The sequence below is a fragment of the Pholis gunnellus genome (genome assembly GCF_910591455.1).
Source record: "Pholis gunnellus genome assembly, chromosome: 7".
Lineage (NCBI taxonomy): Eukaryota > Metazoa > Chordata > Actinopteri > Perciformes > Pholidae > Pholis > Pholis gunnellus.
The window spans coordinates 7,445,937-7,462,238 of NC_136533.1; the positions used below are offsets into that span (position 1 = coordinate 7,445,937).

General features: G+C 39.7%; 1 protein-coding gene across 2 annotated transcripts; it reads left to right on the top strand.

Moving 5' to 3' along the window:
• The first annotated feature begins 300 nt into the window (after positions 1 to 300).
• parvg (parvin, gamma) lies at positions 301 to 9,250 on the top strand. Of its 2 annotated transcripts, none has more exons than XM_079163741.1 (13): positions 301 to 468; positions 1,150 to 1,272; positions 2,176 to 2,240; positions 2,901 to 3,003; positions 3,300 to 3,443; positions 4,313 to 4,428; positions 4,529 to 4,584; positions 4,667 to 4,701; positions 4,814 to 4,875; positions 5,523 to 5,591; positions 5,714 to 5,815; positions 6,349 to 6,421; positions 8,097 to 9,250. In XM_079163741.1, exons 2-13 carry the CDS (start codon positions 1,209 to 1,211, stop codon positions 8,168 to 8,170), a joined length of 963 nt encoding a protein of 320 aa, XP_079019867.1. In that variant the 5' UTR covers positions 301 to 468; positions 1,150 to 1,208; the 3' UTR covers positions 8,171 to 9,250. The 2 variants fall into 2 exon arrangements, with proteins under 2 accessions (XP_079019867.1, XP_079019866.1); XM_079163740.1 differs by having other exon boundaries at positions 1,166 to 1,272.
• Positions 9,251 to 16,302: the final 7,052 nt, after the last annotated feature.

The following is a 16,302-nucleotide window of genomic DNA, read 5'->3' on the forward strand; positions in this document are numbered from 1 at the left end:
AGTCGAGTCTGAGTGGTTCAGATCTCCGAGTGTCACGTTTCTCACGGCCCTCCTGAAGTGTGGTTTTCCAAACAATTCATTTGCACCCAAGAGTCCTCCTTGTTTTCTCTTTCTCTCGACACATACTTATTATTAAAGCTTCGTACAGTTCGTGGCACAGAATATAGACGCCCTTATCTAAAAAGAAAAAAACACGCTGTGCAAAGGCAGTATCAAAAAGAGGAAGTGCTACCTTCTTCTCTGCCACATCCTCTCTTTTGTGCTTATCTTCCCTTTTGGCCCTGTGACATGTTGTTTTCTTTTAAAGCAACGGTTTGAAATGCAGCGCAGTTAGACCTTTTGCTGAGATCGAGTGCCGCCCTCCACCTCTTGTATTGCTGTTATGACAGTCCGTGAAAACATCAGTTAAGGAACTCAATTCAGCTGAAGTCCTCCGATTCTGTCGAGTCGCTCTCAAGAGTGTCGAAGGTAAGCTCATTCAGAAAGGCTTTTTTGTTTGTGACCTTGTTTGAAAGTCTCTGTCAAACTCAGGAAAAGGAAGCCCCACACACTTAAAACACACAGGAAAAAGTCAAGTTTCTCACCGGTAGCTTTTCTCTTCTTCACATCCAGGGAACAACAGTTTGACACGCTCCAGGTCACGTCTGTTTTGTCAGGGTTACTTTATGTGTTTGCTGTGCTTTGTCTCAAGACCGTGTGATTCAAAAAAATGTTCAAAGGGAGAGGTGCAGCCCTGCAAATCTGCGGGGGGGGGGGGGGGGGGGGGGGGACTGTTGAGCTGTACTTGAACTGTTGAGCGTACCACTGTAAAAGAGAAAAGGAAGTGAGGAAACTAAACATCTTCCTTTTCAGTTTTGTTTTTAGAAACTTCTTAACATCCTCAATGATAAAACAAACCCTTTTAAAACCCAACTCTGGAAATCCACCGAGCACAAATTGTTTTCCTTTGTACCCAAGAAGCAGAAGTTTGGATTTTCATGCAACAGTAAGCTGCCTGGCAGTGCAATCAGCCTCCTCCACTGCTGGCCAGCGAGTAACTCTGCTGCAGCAGTTGGAAGTTGAGCAAATTATGGTCAAGGACATTTACTGAGCCAACAAACATGGTGGTGGAGAAAGTGTTTCTTCATTCTTCTGTGGTTTGTGTTCAAGCTCTTCTTCTCTGCAGGTTCTGCTGACGGCTGTTGAATATCTCGTTTTGAGGAGAAGCAATGGAGGCTGCTATCTTTGAGTATCACAAAGAGGAAGACACTGTGGACATTGAGGCTTTTCAGGGTCAGTCAATCAGGATTCATGTAATACATTTAGTCTCGATGCAATACTCACACCTATGTATATGTACATTGAAAGAGTTGTAAAATTGAATTGAATTGACTCGGCTGTAATCATTTGTCTTGTCCATACTGGAAGAAATGAGAGAATTTCATATTCAAAAGACTGTAATTTTGGAATTGACCACTTGCTTTGGTTAATTCAGACTGCTGACATTTCAAATCAGCTATCCTTTGAAAAGTCCATAGCAGGAGTTTTGTATGTTTTAGGTCATTTACCATGAATTACATATCCTTTACACCACATTTCACCATTTTTGCAAACCACAGTGTTGTATTTAAAATGTTTCCTCCGATACTGAGCAACCATCAGCATTATTACACTATCATAACGAGTTAATGTGCAGACATTTCAAGTCAGTCTGTGTTGTTTTAGTTGTTGTGGTAAACGTGTCAGTAAACTGTTGCCTATTTACACATCCAGCAGACACGGAGTAACATTATCATTCATTTAGAGTCCCTCTTTTGAGCTATAGTTTGGTCTCCAACACCTCCTTAGGGCAATATCTGAATATCTAAATGTTTCACTATGTTCACTAGATATTGCTAACATGGTCTGTTCGATGGGTTAATCAAAACTTTTCCTTTTGAAAATGGCTGAATGCATCAAAATGTGGGACATAAAACCAAAACAATGAGCTCAAACCGCTAAAACAAAAAAAAAAGACATTGAATAGAGCAGCTTCAAACTGCATTATCACGCCACAATAATGTAAGATTAATTTAATAGAAAATAATGCAGATTACATGTTCAATGAGATTTGTTACACAGGTTATGCATGTAAAAGGCTGTAAAATAAGAAACAATACAATTTGACCAATGCAGTTTGTAAATATATTCACACAGGAGAGAAGCAGAAGCTCATTCAGCCAATGTCTCTAAAAGACCCCAAACTAGAAAAACTAAAGGAGGTAAGAGATGAATTCCTGTTATCTACATATAGAGTTTTGTCTGAATCTATGTCTTTGATGAAACATTTACTGCAGCATCAAAGCTCATCCTGGACTACAAAGGGAGTGTTTCCTGAGTGGGCTGGAGATGAATGCTACACATGAAATACATTACAGAGCCTGCATGTATATGTGAGCAGTGAAGAGCATGAATAATGTCTCACGCAGGGAGAGAGGTGGAAGGATTGGTGAAATTTTAATGAACATAATTATCAGAGGTGATGGGAGACAGCTATGTGAGTCACGTCCAGGAGTCGTCGGCAGCAGAGTCTGCTGGATCTGACTTTAAAACAAGGTTTTGATTGGAAAAGATGGCAGCACAAGTGCTTCATGCAAGCGGCAGTGAATGAGTAAATAACTCGAGAAGCCTGGCATGTCTCATATCTGGAGTCGGGAGGGCAAACAAATAAAATCCAGTTATTTTGTTTGGGGGGGGGGGGGTATTTTGTATTTGTCATCATTTTCATCTACTTCAGGATCGTATTATCTTTGAAAATCAATTAAGAGAATAAAAAAGGTTTCATGCTGTTTTTCATTTGACACATTGGAAACAGAAAAATGTATGCAAGAAGATACGTCTGGTGTTTGTATCTGACTGTGTGATGAATTGTGTTTTGGTAGGCACTGGTTTATTGGATCAATAGCACTTTGAAATCGGAGCACATAGTGGTTCAGAGTCTGGAGGAGGATCTGTATGATGGACTGGTGCTTCATCACCTGCTGTGTGAGTTAATACACATTTGTATGAAAGGCTAGTGTGGTCATTCATCATCGCTGTACTTCCAGTTAATCATTATCGCAATTTGAAGATTAACAAATGTTTCCCCTTGCAGTTCACCTAAAAGCTTGTCATTTATAATATACAAAACAAAGCCCTTGACAATAAAACGTTATTATTATTTTTATAAAATTGTAATAAAAACAATAAATAAAATGATGATAATTCAAATAATTTTAATAATTATGATTGTGATAATAATAATAATCATCCTCATCATAATAATTTCCTGATTTCCACAGCCAGGTTGGCCGGTGTGCACGTGTCTGTGGAGGAGATGGCACTGACCAGCCTTGCTCAGATCCGCAAGCTGGGAGTGATCCTGGAGGAGTTGGACAAGAGACTGGGCCTGCAGGACAGCAGTCGGATCAAGTGGAACGTCAAACGTGAGTCATGCAGCTGACTCGGCTCGAAGCAACAACAGAACAAATGTTCCCTTCTGGCAACGTCTTCAAATTACATCGGGATTTGTTGCTAGCTCGAGGATGCCATGTTTGCTCACACCAACTGTGAGGGATTTTGGTGGAGATAAACACGATGGGGTTCCGTTTGAATTGCCTGTCAGTGAATTATTTGTTTTGCCCTGACGTTGGGTTAGAGCATTTTATAAACAACTGAACACCTAAGTGTGAATTGCATCATCTGAAATTTTACTTAAGACTGAAAGCACGTAAACTGAAAAATGACCATTGTCTTGTTTGGTTTTAAAAGATTGTGGTGAGCTCTCACCTCTGACATACATTGCATTTCCTGCAACCCCATGTTTCACCAGTTGCATGCTTTTAATGTGAAGCAGCAGTCGTAGGAAATGTTTGATAGGGCCGTAGAAGAGTGAACAATGAGGCTGATAAAGAAAGAGGATAATTACATGTTGCATAATTTCCTGTGATCCCCACGTGTGTAGGAATTGCATAGGTAATTGAATATTTGCCTACGCAAGACATGCCCACTATAGTCCACCACTTCACCTTCTTCTAAAGAACATGGAGTGGGGGAAAAAAGTCTGAAGTGGTCAAAACTCCAGCAACACTTATGCTACTGTAAAGAACTGACGTTTTGATATTTTTCTACCACTAACAATGAAAACTACATTGTTTACATACATAAAATGGCTTTCGCTGAAAAAAAATGCGGACCATAAATAGTATCAAAAACAGGGTTTGATTTCATGATTATAACGTGAAGTTTTCAGTATTACATTTTTGTCTGTGTTCATTTTCTCTGTGTGTTTTGTTCCCTGCTCTTCGCCTGTCAGTCATCCACAACAAAGACCTTCTGGCCACGATTCATCTGCTGGTTGCCATGGTGAGAGCGTTCCAGCCTGAACTGGATTTGCCTCCGAACGTGTCGGTTGAAGTTGTAGTTGTGGAAGTGAGTTTCAACTTAAGTCGTTTTTTTTTTTTTTTGTTCTCCAAATCTTTAACACACACCTTGTGTAATGGCTTCTGAGTTTTGGTTCATCTTCATGCAGGTGAGCAGAGGTGGCATCAAATCAGATGTACAGACGGAGGTCCTGACAGAGGAGAGGTGAGCCGTTTTATGTCCTGTGTAATTCTGTGATTGTGATAAAAACACCTCATGTTTTATTTGTGCGTGTCTTTTTCAACAGGGACGCAAGCTCAGACTCCCAAAGCAAGACTGAAAGTGAGTACAAAGCTGTCGGAGGTTGAGCCGATTTGACATTTTGAATGTCACTGAAGCAGCATTTCAGCCCACGATTACTTTAACACAGTTTTCTGTCTGACTGGTAACTCAGGGGAAGATCCCATCGAGCAACTGCTAAAGCTTGAGGCTCACAAGGTCAACACGGTGAAGAAGGTATAACGAGGAGAGGAGAAGTTAACTGTTGCACCTCTACCAGCAGCGAGAGAGCAAATGTCGTTGTGTAAAGACGGGATATAAATAACTAGGATTTGTTTGTGGAATTAACTTAGAAACCTGAAAACAAACACGATGAATGCCTGAAATTATCAAATGGGAAAGCAATGTTTTTCATGTATATTATATTTGCGAATGGATCAAAGTATTCAAACCAATTAGCAATTTCAAATAGGGCTTAAAGCGGCTATTTTAATTAGTGATTCATCTGCTAATCATTTTTTTAATTAATTGATTTATCATTTGGGCTTTAAAATGTTATGAAATTGTGAAAAATATTTTAAAGCTCAATGGAATGAAATCATGTTGCTTTCTTCAAAAACCCAAAGACCTTTGCTGTGACTTCAACGAATAATTCATGACCAAAATAGTTGCCAATTATTTGATAAATCAACTAATTAAAAAAGGGCTGCTCATAATGATTATTTTGAATGATTTCATTATTATTTGAATATGTGAATCATCATTTAGCCTATTAAACTTTAGGAAATAATGATATTTGAGATTTCATGTTGATAGATACAGAATATGTCGACAGAATAAGACCAACTTGGATTTTCAAACTGCCAAACTTTGCCCATTTTCAGGCCATCTTACACTTTGTGAACCAGAATATGTCGTCCATGGGTCTGCAGGTGGCTGATATGGACAAACAGGTAAAAAAAGAAACAAACAGTTGAACACCTTTGGAGCATTCCTGTAAAAAAAATAAAAAAGACTCATTGATTATATCACCTTCCTTGGACGGGCTCCGGTCTCCGGTGTGTTCTCTGTCTAGTTCGCTGACGGTGTGATTCTGCTGCTGCTGATCGGACAGCTGGAAGGCTTCTGCGTCCCGCTGTATCACTTCAACCTGACTCCAGTCAATCACTCTGAGATGGTACAGTCATGATTCCTGACACATTAGTAAAGGAAGTGCATCGTCAAACACGCACATACAACACTTACCTTATTTGGTATTTGTAGATGCTCACAGGTGATGTGAGTTTAATTTGCAACATATGTATTTATTAAAATCAACCGGTCAGAAGAGACATTACCAATTTCAATTAGGAGAAGATATGCACAGACTCATTTTCAGCTAATCTAATTTCGCACAAGAGCATGGCGGATAATGAGCTTCAGTGCTGAAACCTGACCCAAAATTATACCTATTACAATATTAGATATGATCAAATGAATATTTTACTATTCCCATGATAAAAGTAGATGCATAATTACTTCTGTGTCACTTATAATGATATCTTTGATCTCACTTTACCTGAAGCAATAGGACTTGTCCACAAAAAAGCTATGACTCTTTTTATCACAGATATGAGCAGTTTATGAATAACTTTATAACAATTGTTGATGTAAATGTGGCGTCTGGATTTTGTGTTTGACATTTGTTTTTTAAATCTCTTTTACCTCTAGCTTCACAACGTGACCTTAGCCTTGGATCTCCTTAATGACACGGGCCTTCAGGTGTCCAGTGTTGATCCACAAGGTGAGGAAATAACACACACTGCTCACACAACAAACTCAAATTAAAATGCCAGGCACTGAGGACAAAAAACAACAACAGTAAAATGATTGCGACAGAACAACAGCAGAGCTCCTAGACAGCAATGTCAAACGAATCTGGATATCATCAACTATCGAGAGCATTTATCTGTGTGACAGGGAAACGCCCAAATCTGTCCGTATATCAGGTATCAGGCGAAGGAGGAGGCGGATTGCCCAGATAGTTTGATTGATAATCTCCGCTGCTCTGTGGAGTGCGGGTTTGACAGTGTTTTGGAGGGAAAGATGAAATTGCTTGCAGAACATGTGACTAGTGTCTCGATCACTGCGGATGATTGTCTCAGTCCGAGGTCATCATCATTCATTTAGAGAGACGCGGCGAGGGAGACAATCTCAAGGGGAAGATGCCACTCTGGTGCCCGATGATAGACACGGGGATTTAACCTCAACGCTATGGCTACATCTTCTGTGTGTGTGTGTGTGTGTGTGTGTGTGTGTGTGTGTGTGTGTGTCTGGAGGAAGATATGGTATCTGTATTCATGAGCACTGTTTACCACCCAGTTATCAGACACATCCCAGAAATATTATGATTGTATCTGTGGACTGTAAAAAAAGTCCTTGTTAGTTTTTGTGTTTGTCAGTTTCAACTTGCAACTGCCAGTTATTAGATTTCCCACCGTAAAAATCACGATCTCATGATTTGTAGCCTGAAGAGTGTGAGCATTCATCTAAATGATCATACACCAGTGAAAGCACTACATTGCTTTCTGCTTGGTTTAATAAAGTCAGCGTCGGTAAAGTGGTAAACTGACTATTTTGGTGAATTTACTATTAGTTTACATGTTAGTTAAGCTATTTGACATGAACAACTATCAATATAACAAAAGAATTCAGGTCAAAATTCAGATCATTTGCCCGATAAATGTTTCACCATAGCAGATATTTGTTGATTTAAGATTAAATCCACTTATGTAATTCATTTAAAACGCAATCAAATAACTAAAAAAAGAGAAGAGCAAAATAGAGCAACCGACTGACAGTGTGTGAATCAATCAATAGCAAATGGATCCCCCCCTTTCCCTGCAGATCCGTTATTGACGAGACGCTCTGTATTCTCTCTGAGCTCGAATCACACCCACTAGAGCTTCGCCTTCTCCACAATATTGCCTGCCAGCCTGTAATTGTGAAGCAAATCCTCAACACGATAACTGTTAATGTTAGGACCAGCACAATTAATCTAAGCCAGGAGCAAGTGGGTAATTTAATTCACTTTTAGTGTCTTTTTAATTACTGGCATAATTACAGTGATGGAATGAGGAATCCCAGCACTGAGGGTCTAAAAGCGGGAGCTTGCCGCGTGCATTAATTAGGTTAGCCAGTGGTGGAGTGGAACTTAATGTCACATTCATTCAGTTAGTGCATCTTACAAACAGAGTGCAATTTTGTTGGGATCTCGTCTCACCAAGGACGTATTGATTAAATGTCCATTTAATGTTGTTGTTTTTATGTCCACCTGACCTGTTTGCATACATTGTAAGAATAGCTATTAGCTAATGCTGCTAATGTTGATAAAAGCATGTCCTCACTCCATCAGTGGCTCGGTAGATGCTGAAGGTGCATTATAAATACGCACTAAATGTCTCCTGATTGTGTGACAGATATCGTCTCTCAGGACGACACCGCCACCTTGAAGGTCCTGTACGCCCTGTTCAAGAAGCACAAAGAGAAATGAGAAAAAGGAGAGGAACTCAACAAGCAGGAACACAAACAGAGCTGAAGAAAAGTTGAGGCATTCGACCAGCTTCTGGTTTCGTCTGTCTCTAAACTGTTACGAATGCTGTACATCATGAAAAGGGTGAAGTTGACTGTTCATAGACCTTTTGCTGATGCTCTCAAGCTAATTTAAAAGAATAAAGTACATGAAGCTTGATTAACGAGTCATGCATAATCAACGATATCGGTGTCTATGCATCAAAACTCAAAATCAATTACTTTCGCCAGAGTCCATTCCCGTGAAGGCGATACCTCAGGAGGGAATTCCTTGAAAATTTGGCACAAATGTCCACTTTGACTCTATTTTTTATACATGTTTCTAATATGTGGTGTGGATGTGTAACCTAGTGTTATTTCCCTCTTCCGCTATCTCTTGCTCTCTTTCCTTCACTGTGTGACACTGCTGAAACATGGCACTTTTAATTCTTGCTATAGAAAACCATTGTCTATAATTGCTACTTCTCAATAAACAGTGTGAATTTAGTCCTCTGCTTCCTCCATGTGTTCCTGCTGACAGTCTGTGACCTCCTCTTTTTCTAGCCTGTGAATGCTATTGTCAGTTCTGTCATTTCTTTTTTTTTGCCATTGAATTGTTCACAACTCACGCACATGTAGCGAGTCAGGCAGCGATGGAGGCAGGCTCAGAGAATGAGAGACAGACAAAGGATGTGATACCATCAAAGCATTTTTTGCAAATTTAAAAACTGGGAAAATCCAAATTGTTATCCTTTGTGTTGGAAAGACGTGTAATTCCTTTGTTTGAAAGAAATGTATTCTTACCATTAGTGACTTGTTAAATAAAAATATATTTTCACTGCCACTCTGGTTTAGCTTTTGTGGATTTAGCTTGTCTATTAGCAAATTGCAGCATGAATTTCTTAGTTTTTTTCTCAAGGTTAAAGGAACTATAAACAGTAACAACAGCGACTTTCACTCTTCCTATTCAGTTCTCCCAGTTTTCATGCAGATGTGTTTGTTGACATTCAGGAAGCCAATTTATTCGTTTCCACCACTGTGATGGAAAATACTCTAAATTCACATTTTATTTCCCCTGACATTTCAAAAGGTTTGCATAAGATTGTCGTGGCAGTCAGATGGAAACACACCTGCTGTATAGAGAGAGACAGACAGATATACAAAGAGACACTGAGGTGTGTGTTGCTCTTATTCAACATGTAAATTGACACATTTCAGCGGGCAGTTAAAGTATTATGAAATCAAAATGGCTTATCTTCTGTTTTCCAATTTACAGCCCTTGAACTCCACATCCCGAGTGATAGTAAACAAGATTTATTTGTTAAATTGCACATTGATTTATGAAAAGCAAAACCCATTGTAGTACATGACCAACCAATAAAGTGCCGTCAATTTGCATTTTACGGCCTCTCAAGTGCAAATTGTAATTGTCTGGTGTTACATATCCCATCCAATCATACATGTTTGCTTGTCATCTCTTTCATTAGGTGGTCCATATAAATATGTATCATTAAATCTTTCAGCATGTTGCCTTTTATGTAACTTCCTTCACCTCATCTGACTCTTCCAATATTCATATTGTTTTGTATGTGAATGTTAATTGAAATGTATGTTTTTTTTCATCAAATGTTGGGTATTTCAGGGTGAGTCAAAGGGGTTTTGAGCTCAGGGACAGTCTGTATGAAGCTTGCTAATATATTTTTCAAAGAATAAAATGTGTGTTATCGTTGCAATAAATGGCTAACATTTGTGGCTTTGACACGCAATTGCGATGTTCTTAAAGACACACAGTGAAAGTCAAGGGAGATTAATGTCTCAGCCACTGTATACATGTCAGGAAAAAGGTCACAGCTTAGCCTGTCATCAGTTTCTAAACCATCAGAACAAACAAGGATACATTTCAAGATAAACGTCTGAGGGATTAAACCTGTTCTGCTCCAACGACAACACCTTCTTCTGCCTTCATTAGGACTCCACATCACCGCTTCTCGAAAATTGTAAAACGGTCACTGTAAAGAGATAACTGACTTATATTGCCTCTTAAGCATGGGCTGAGAATGTTTTAGAAATCATTAAATCATGTTTGATGCTACTGTGAGTATATTTTACAGCCTGGGTGACCACACCGGAGGATTTCTCAAACTGACTGGCAGTTTTGGAGAAAACAAATGATGTCCCTCTGCAAACCCACTGGAGTCCATCCAAAATGTTCACAGGAAACATGAGTAATGTCTGCCCAGCTTGTCACACTGAACAGATGCATCTCTCTGTGGACTGAAAGGGGAGCAGAGCTAACAAAGCAACATCGCTCCCATCACTCAGCTGCTGTATAAGTGGGTTGATAAGTTATCACAGAGGTGACAGTATCATGGGAGTGTTAAACCTAAAGATTTAAGAGATATAATTAAGCCAAATGAGATGTGTTAAAAAGCAGTTAAATGTATTTGTACAGCACATTTCATGCATTGTGCATTACTCAACATAAAAATGACGATAGACACAAGATGACTAAAAATTAAAAAGGATAGACGAAGACATGTGGACAGGTCACAAGTCTAAGAGGGTGGAAAGATGCAAGAGCCTACACACGGCTCTCATCACAGAGATGTCTGAGGCGGCGTGTAGCAGCTAACAGTGCTAACAATGACAACAGTGCTGCAACATAAAGGAGACCAGCTGAATGATAAAAGTAATAAATAGACATTTGTTTAAGGAATACAAAAACCAACTAAACTAAACAACCAAACAAAAAAAAGCAAAGCAGCAGTCGTGTCAGCCAAGAAGTAGAGCAGCCAAAGAGGAGAAGCTCCAGCCAAAGAAGAGGGGCGGCCTTCATCGCTTGGACCAAACCACGCTCGGGTGTCGTTCATCAGTGGCCGATTAACATCCTGAAAGAGAAACGGACAGCAAACAGGACACAGACCCCCTACTGGGTGTTCTGTGTGTGGTCTGTGTTCCGTGTTCTGTTGAAGATGGATCCATGATGGACAGAAAGTCACATCATTGCACACAAAATCCACCCAGAAAAGAACTGGTGATAATGATTACCATAAAGCTATTTGCTCAAAAATAATTTCTTTAACCTTTGAAATAACACAATCAGTTTTTATAAGTTTGTCCTCATTTCAGCCGTCGCAGGCTGTGTTGTAGTGGGAAAGTAAAGGCAGCAGACAGAAAGGGGGCATTGTGAAATGAATAACGAGAAGCAGTTTAAAAAAATGCCTCAGCTTGTGTCATAATTACATGGTGTTATTAGATATTTTTCATATGAATGAATCCCTGATACCCTCCCACAAGCTCCCATAGAAAAGCTAATGGAGGTGGTTAAACAGATGTTTATTTGTCAAGCTGCAATTCATAATATATCAAACGAGACGTTAGTGCCACGCCCACTCGTTAGCTAACTTTTTACTGTAGCTACGTCCGTGCGCCGAACACCTTTACAGCTAATGTTGCATTTCACAAGCGAGCTAGCCTACCATTGGCCTTATCGTGGGAATTTGCGAAGGCCTTGTGGACTCCAAAAAATGTTTTTGAGCTCCCAACTGCTGTCGGACAACGGCAGTGATCTACTTGGTCCCCGGCCATCGGTCACTGGGCCATCTTGACGCCAACTCTTCCCACTTTGACAACAGCTTCACTTCCATGGATATATGAAGAGAACTACCGGCTGCTTGTGCTGACATGGATATTGTAAATGAATGTGTTGGCTCTGTTGAGTTGGTGTTTGTGTGCTTGGGATTATTAATCAGTTATGAGACTGGCTGTTTAATTTTTCTCTCAGATCTAACGTTATCTTTGCGTTTGCCGACTGTTTTCTACTTTTATGCTGCAGTAATTAAATTAGCTGAGAGTGTTGGTGTCAGCATTAATTGTAAATTACCTTAATGAAGTGACTGACTGTGACATTATTTTTCTTCGGGTTGGTGTTGGCACTTACATTGGGATGCTTTCATACCGTCTATTTACACAGTGGGGAAATACACACGTTTGAGTGTTATGAATCCTAGCGGCTGAGTTAGTTTTGTGTATATTTCCCTATTGGTGGCACGCTGCTGTTGTTTTGAGGGCTCATGGAAAGCCAGATCTGTTGTAGAAAAAATAATTTTGTGGCTTCAGGGCTGTAAGCGTGACTTCACACAGCTCATTCACATAATTATAATCCGGTAATATTGGCTTCATGGGGAGCTCAGTATGGCTTTTGTTTCATTTTCTCCACACATTTCATATTCATCTGAGCATTAGAGAAATATTTAAACTGAGAGCAATGGGTTTGTGTGACAGCTTGCTTTACTATTCTTCATACCAACATTTCAATTAAACTTAACTGCTGAGCCCTTGTTTCCTTGTGTCATTAATCCTACATTCAGCTGCACTCATTGCATTTCTTTGCGAGTTTAATATGCATAATAATTATCTGCTGCACAGATGACGTGTCTTAGCTTGCTGCTGCAAATCATGTGGACTGTGGTGATTGTGGAATATACTCCCTACAGTTTTGGGGAATTAACTTTTATTATTTACTCTCGATCTCTCAGTTGTGTTGAGCTTGGTGTGGGATCAAATATTAGCTATTTACATAATAAATCTGTTTCCATGGGAGATAGCTGACTTGGCTCTAATGAAAACTACAAAACCAATTTGCATACAAATATCATCAATGACTACAGCCTGTGAAGATGTTAACTAATATAATACCAAGAAATATGAAGTAAATTGAGTTTACTGACTCTAAAAAACAAAACCATTTATTTTTTCAGACTTTTCTCTCATCTTACATTTTATAGTAAAATAGTAGGGGGACCTTCATACGTCTTAAAAACTGCTATAATTACTCAATCAATCTAAAAGGCTAATCACTCTTTGGTTAAACTGCTCACATCTCATAGATACTTGCAACCTGTGACAAAAGTTTGCAAGTAAACACTACTTGACTTTAAATGGGCCACACGCCAAAAAAGGCAGGGAACTGAAAAAGTATATTAAGATTATACACAGATTCAGGTTTTTTTGGTCACGTATTGTAGCAGAACACAATACACAGAATAGCCCTTTTGCAACCTGACAGGAGAAGAAGGTGGGGAAAGTGAGGCTATAAATTAGACACACCTGTGAGCTGGGTGAAGCAAAAAATAATCAACTAACAGAAGCTGCATGGAGGAGAACAGAGAGAGGAGTGAGAGTGGCAGCTACTGAAAGCAGTACTCAGTTTCTGGACCTGTTACACTCAAACTAGTTGAGGTAGACTAAACTAAATCTGAACAGCAAGTTATCCATGAACCGGCTGGATACAAGGAATGTTTTTTGGACGACAAGGCCTTACTGGAGGTGTGCTGATCCCAGAAGCAGGTGGTTGAAAAGGAATCTTTTTCAGCTACAGCTTGGACCAGCTTGGGCCTCCTTAACTTCATTGATCCATCAAGATAAGTTCCTTTTAATGCAACTCTCCAGGCTCCTTGCCCAAAAACACCCACACACCCTGAAATAAACTGAAATGAACTTCCTTTCATCATACTACAAACAGTGAACTGCAACATATTGCCGAAGACATAGCAGGTCAGAGGTCAGAGTTCACCATCCTGGTTGCCTGTTGAAAGAAGCTTATACATATGTTCTCTTTGATGGACAATAACATCCCTTTAATGTACAATAAATTAGCCAGAACCATATTTTGGTCTGGCACTATCCCTTCTTTGCATCGGCTAGGTGTGGTCCACCAAGGCAGCATTACATGAGCACTTAAAACGGCTTGTTTAAATGGACGTCATGAAACGGTATCATTAATATCGGCTTCTTCAGATGGATCTTAATGTGGTGTCACTGCCACAGAAGATCCGGCCTGAGCAGACGGGGCATCAGAGAGACGAGGCCTAATGGAGTTTTAATAGATAAATGTTTGCAGGATGTATCTCGGGCTCCTCAATAACAGCAGGATGTGGAAATCGAAACAACGATTTTTAAATGGAGATGGATGGCAGCAATTGTATTCATATGTGCATTTGTGCAGATGGGAAGAGCGTTGGTTACTGGCATACTGGAAGAAGGAGGACGCAGATGGAGGAGTAAGTAGAGAGTGAGGAAGCAGTTTGATAAGCAGAATCTTGACCGAATGATCGACAGAGGTGGATGAAGGTGGGGTGAAAGTAGAAGTCAGAGCTTATTAGGAAAGCGCAAAGGGACCTTGACAGTGTGGTAACAAACTCCTAGGTTACCGCGGGCCTTTGATGCAAGCGAGCAGCAGGAGGTGTCTGATTTGAAGCAATCTGGAGGTCTGACGCGACCTGTCTGTCTCACCATCACCTCGTTGCTTTAATGATGATCCTGTGTGAGCCAGTTTTGGATGTGGCTCTGTCAGCCTGGGAAGGGTCACTGCTTTGAGGGCAGCATGAATCATCTCATGGTGTATTGACTGGGCATAGAAAAGCAAACGCAGTTCTTTCAGAGGCTTGTATAGCCCCAGAACTCATAAAAGACAGTAAAAGGTTATCAGTCAAGTCAAAAGTACTACTAAAAAAACATCAATAACATAGAAGTTTTTGGTAAAAAGTCATTGTTTTTCTTTAGCTCACATCAGTTAAAAAATTAAAACTTCAAGACAAAAATGATTGTCCAATCATAGCAACCATGAGTAGGCATGTCACACCTATTTAGCTTTTAGGAATGCAACAATACCAATTATTTTTCAGACTAAGTACATGTACATTTCCAAGTGTTTTGGCCAAACATGGTGTATAAAGAGTAAAAATTGTGGGACTCGGCGCAGTTTGATTGTAAAAATCACAGAATACTTTTCATGCTCTGCTCCACTCTGACCGTGATGTCATCACTCTAACACTTAACGAGCCGTGCAATACACACCCATTATAAAATCTGAAACGGACCCAAAATGTTCCTGAAACTTAATCTGTGAATTAATGAAAACTGTGCTAGCTATCAAAATGCCCATTTGGCTCAATAAAGTGCAGCGTTTTGTCTACGTTTTAAAGTTTGAATCATTTTTTTACGTTAATGTATGGCTCCTCAATATGGGCTCAAAGTTAAGTCTTTTTTTAACTCTCTTCCCGCCAAAAACCCCATTCAAGTGAATGGAGAAATTTTGCTCAGTTTTTCGAATCTCTCTAGAAAATACATAGCACACTATTCCCGATCAGGCCGCAGTTTTACTGCCTTTGTGCTACAAAGCCACACTGAACTAAACTTTGTGTTTTCCTGATACAAGTTTAGTAATAGTTTGCAGTAGAGATGTTATCCCTGCCAGAGTATGCCGGGCAGACATACAGCTGACAGACTCGCAGCTAAAGCTCTTTATTGGATTTGGAAAATTTGCACTTGAGGACCCCAGCCAAACATTTCCCCAAAAATATTACACGAGCATTACGTTTCCCCAAAACATCTGTCAGTCAACATTCTCAAAGCCTTTTCTCTGGTAATGGTTTAAACTCGAAACATACCGTTTGAAACGTATAGCTATCCTCTGTCATGTCAAAGAATGTAATAAGCATCCAAACAAGGTTACGTTATACAAATCAGTTTGCTCACATTTATCCTGATCATAATAAATAGGGCTGCCGTGGCTCAGGAGGGAGAGAGCGGGTCGTCCATTAATCACAAGGTCGAACAAAATCGAACCCCGGCTCCTCCGATCTGCATGTTGAAGTGTTCTTGAGCAAGACGCTGAACTCCACGTTTGGTGTGTGTGAATGACGCTTTGGTCTTAGGTAGAAAAGCGTTAATATAAATATATATCATGGTCATATATGGTCATTGTCGATACTTCATATTTTTTAGCAGTCCAGTCACCATTTACTGGGGCTTATTAGCTTTACATTGCACCACTAAAACAATATGCTGTCTTTAGATTGTGATTTTAAATTGTGTGCCAATACCACAAAAAAGCAGAACTTAAGTGCTGAAAAATAAAATTAGCTGGTGGAAGTTTATCAAATCATTTGATGTAAAGGACAAAATATGATGATTTATATTTCATACCAAAGTTTTCAACTCCCTAGTAATTAAAAAAGAACAGTATGTTTCATTGATATATTCAGTTATATGTTAGACTCTGATAACCTTTGTCTGTTTCTGGCCTCCATATGGCTTGGCTTTAAAGGTCTA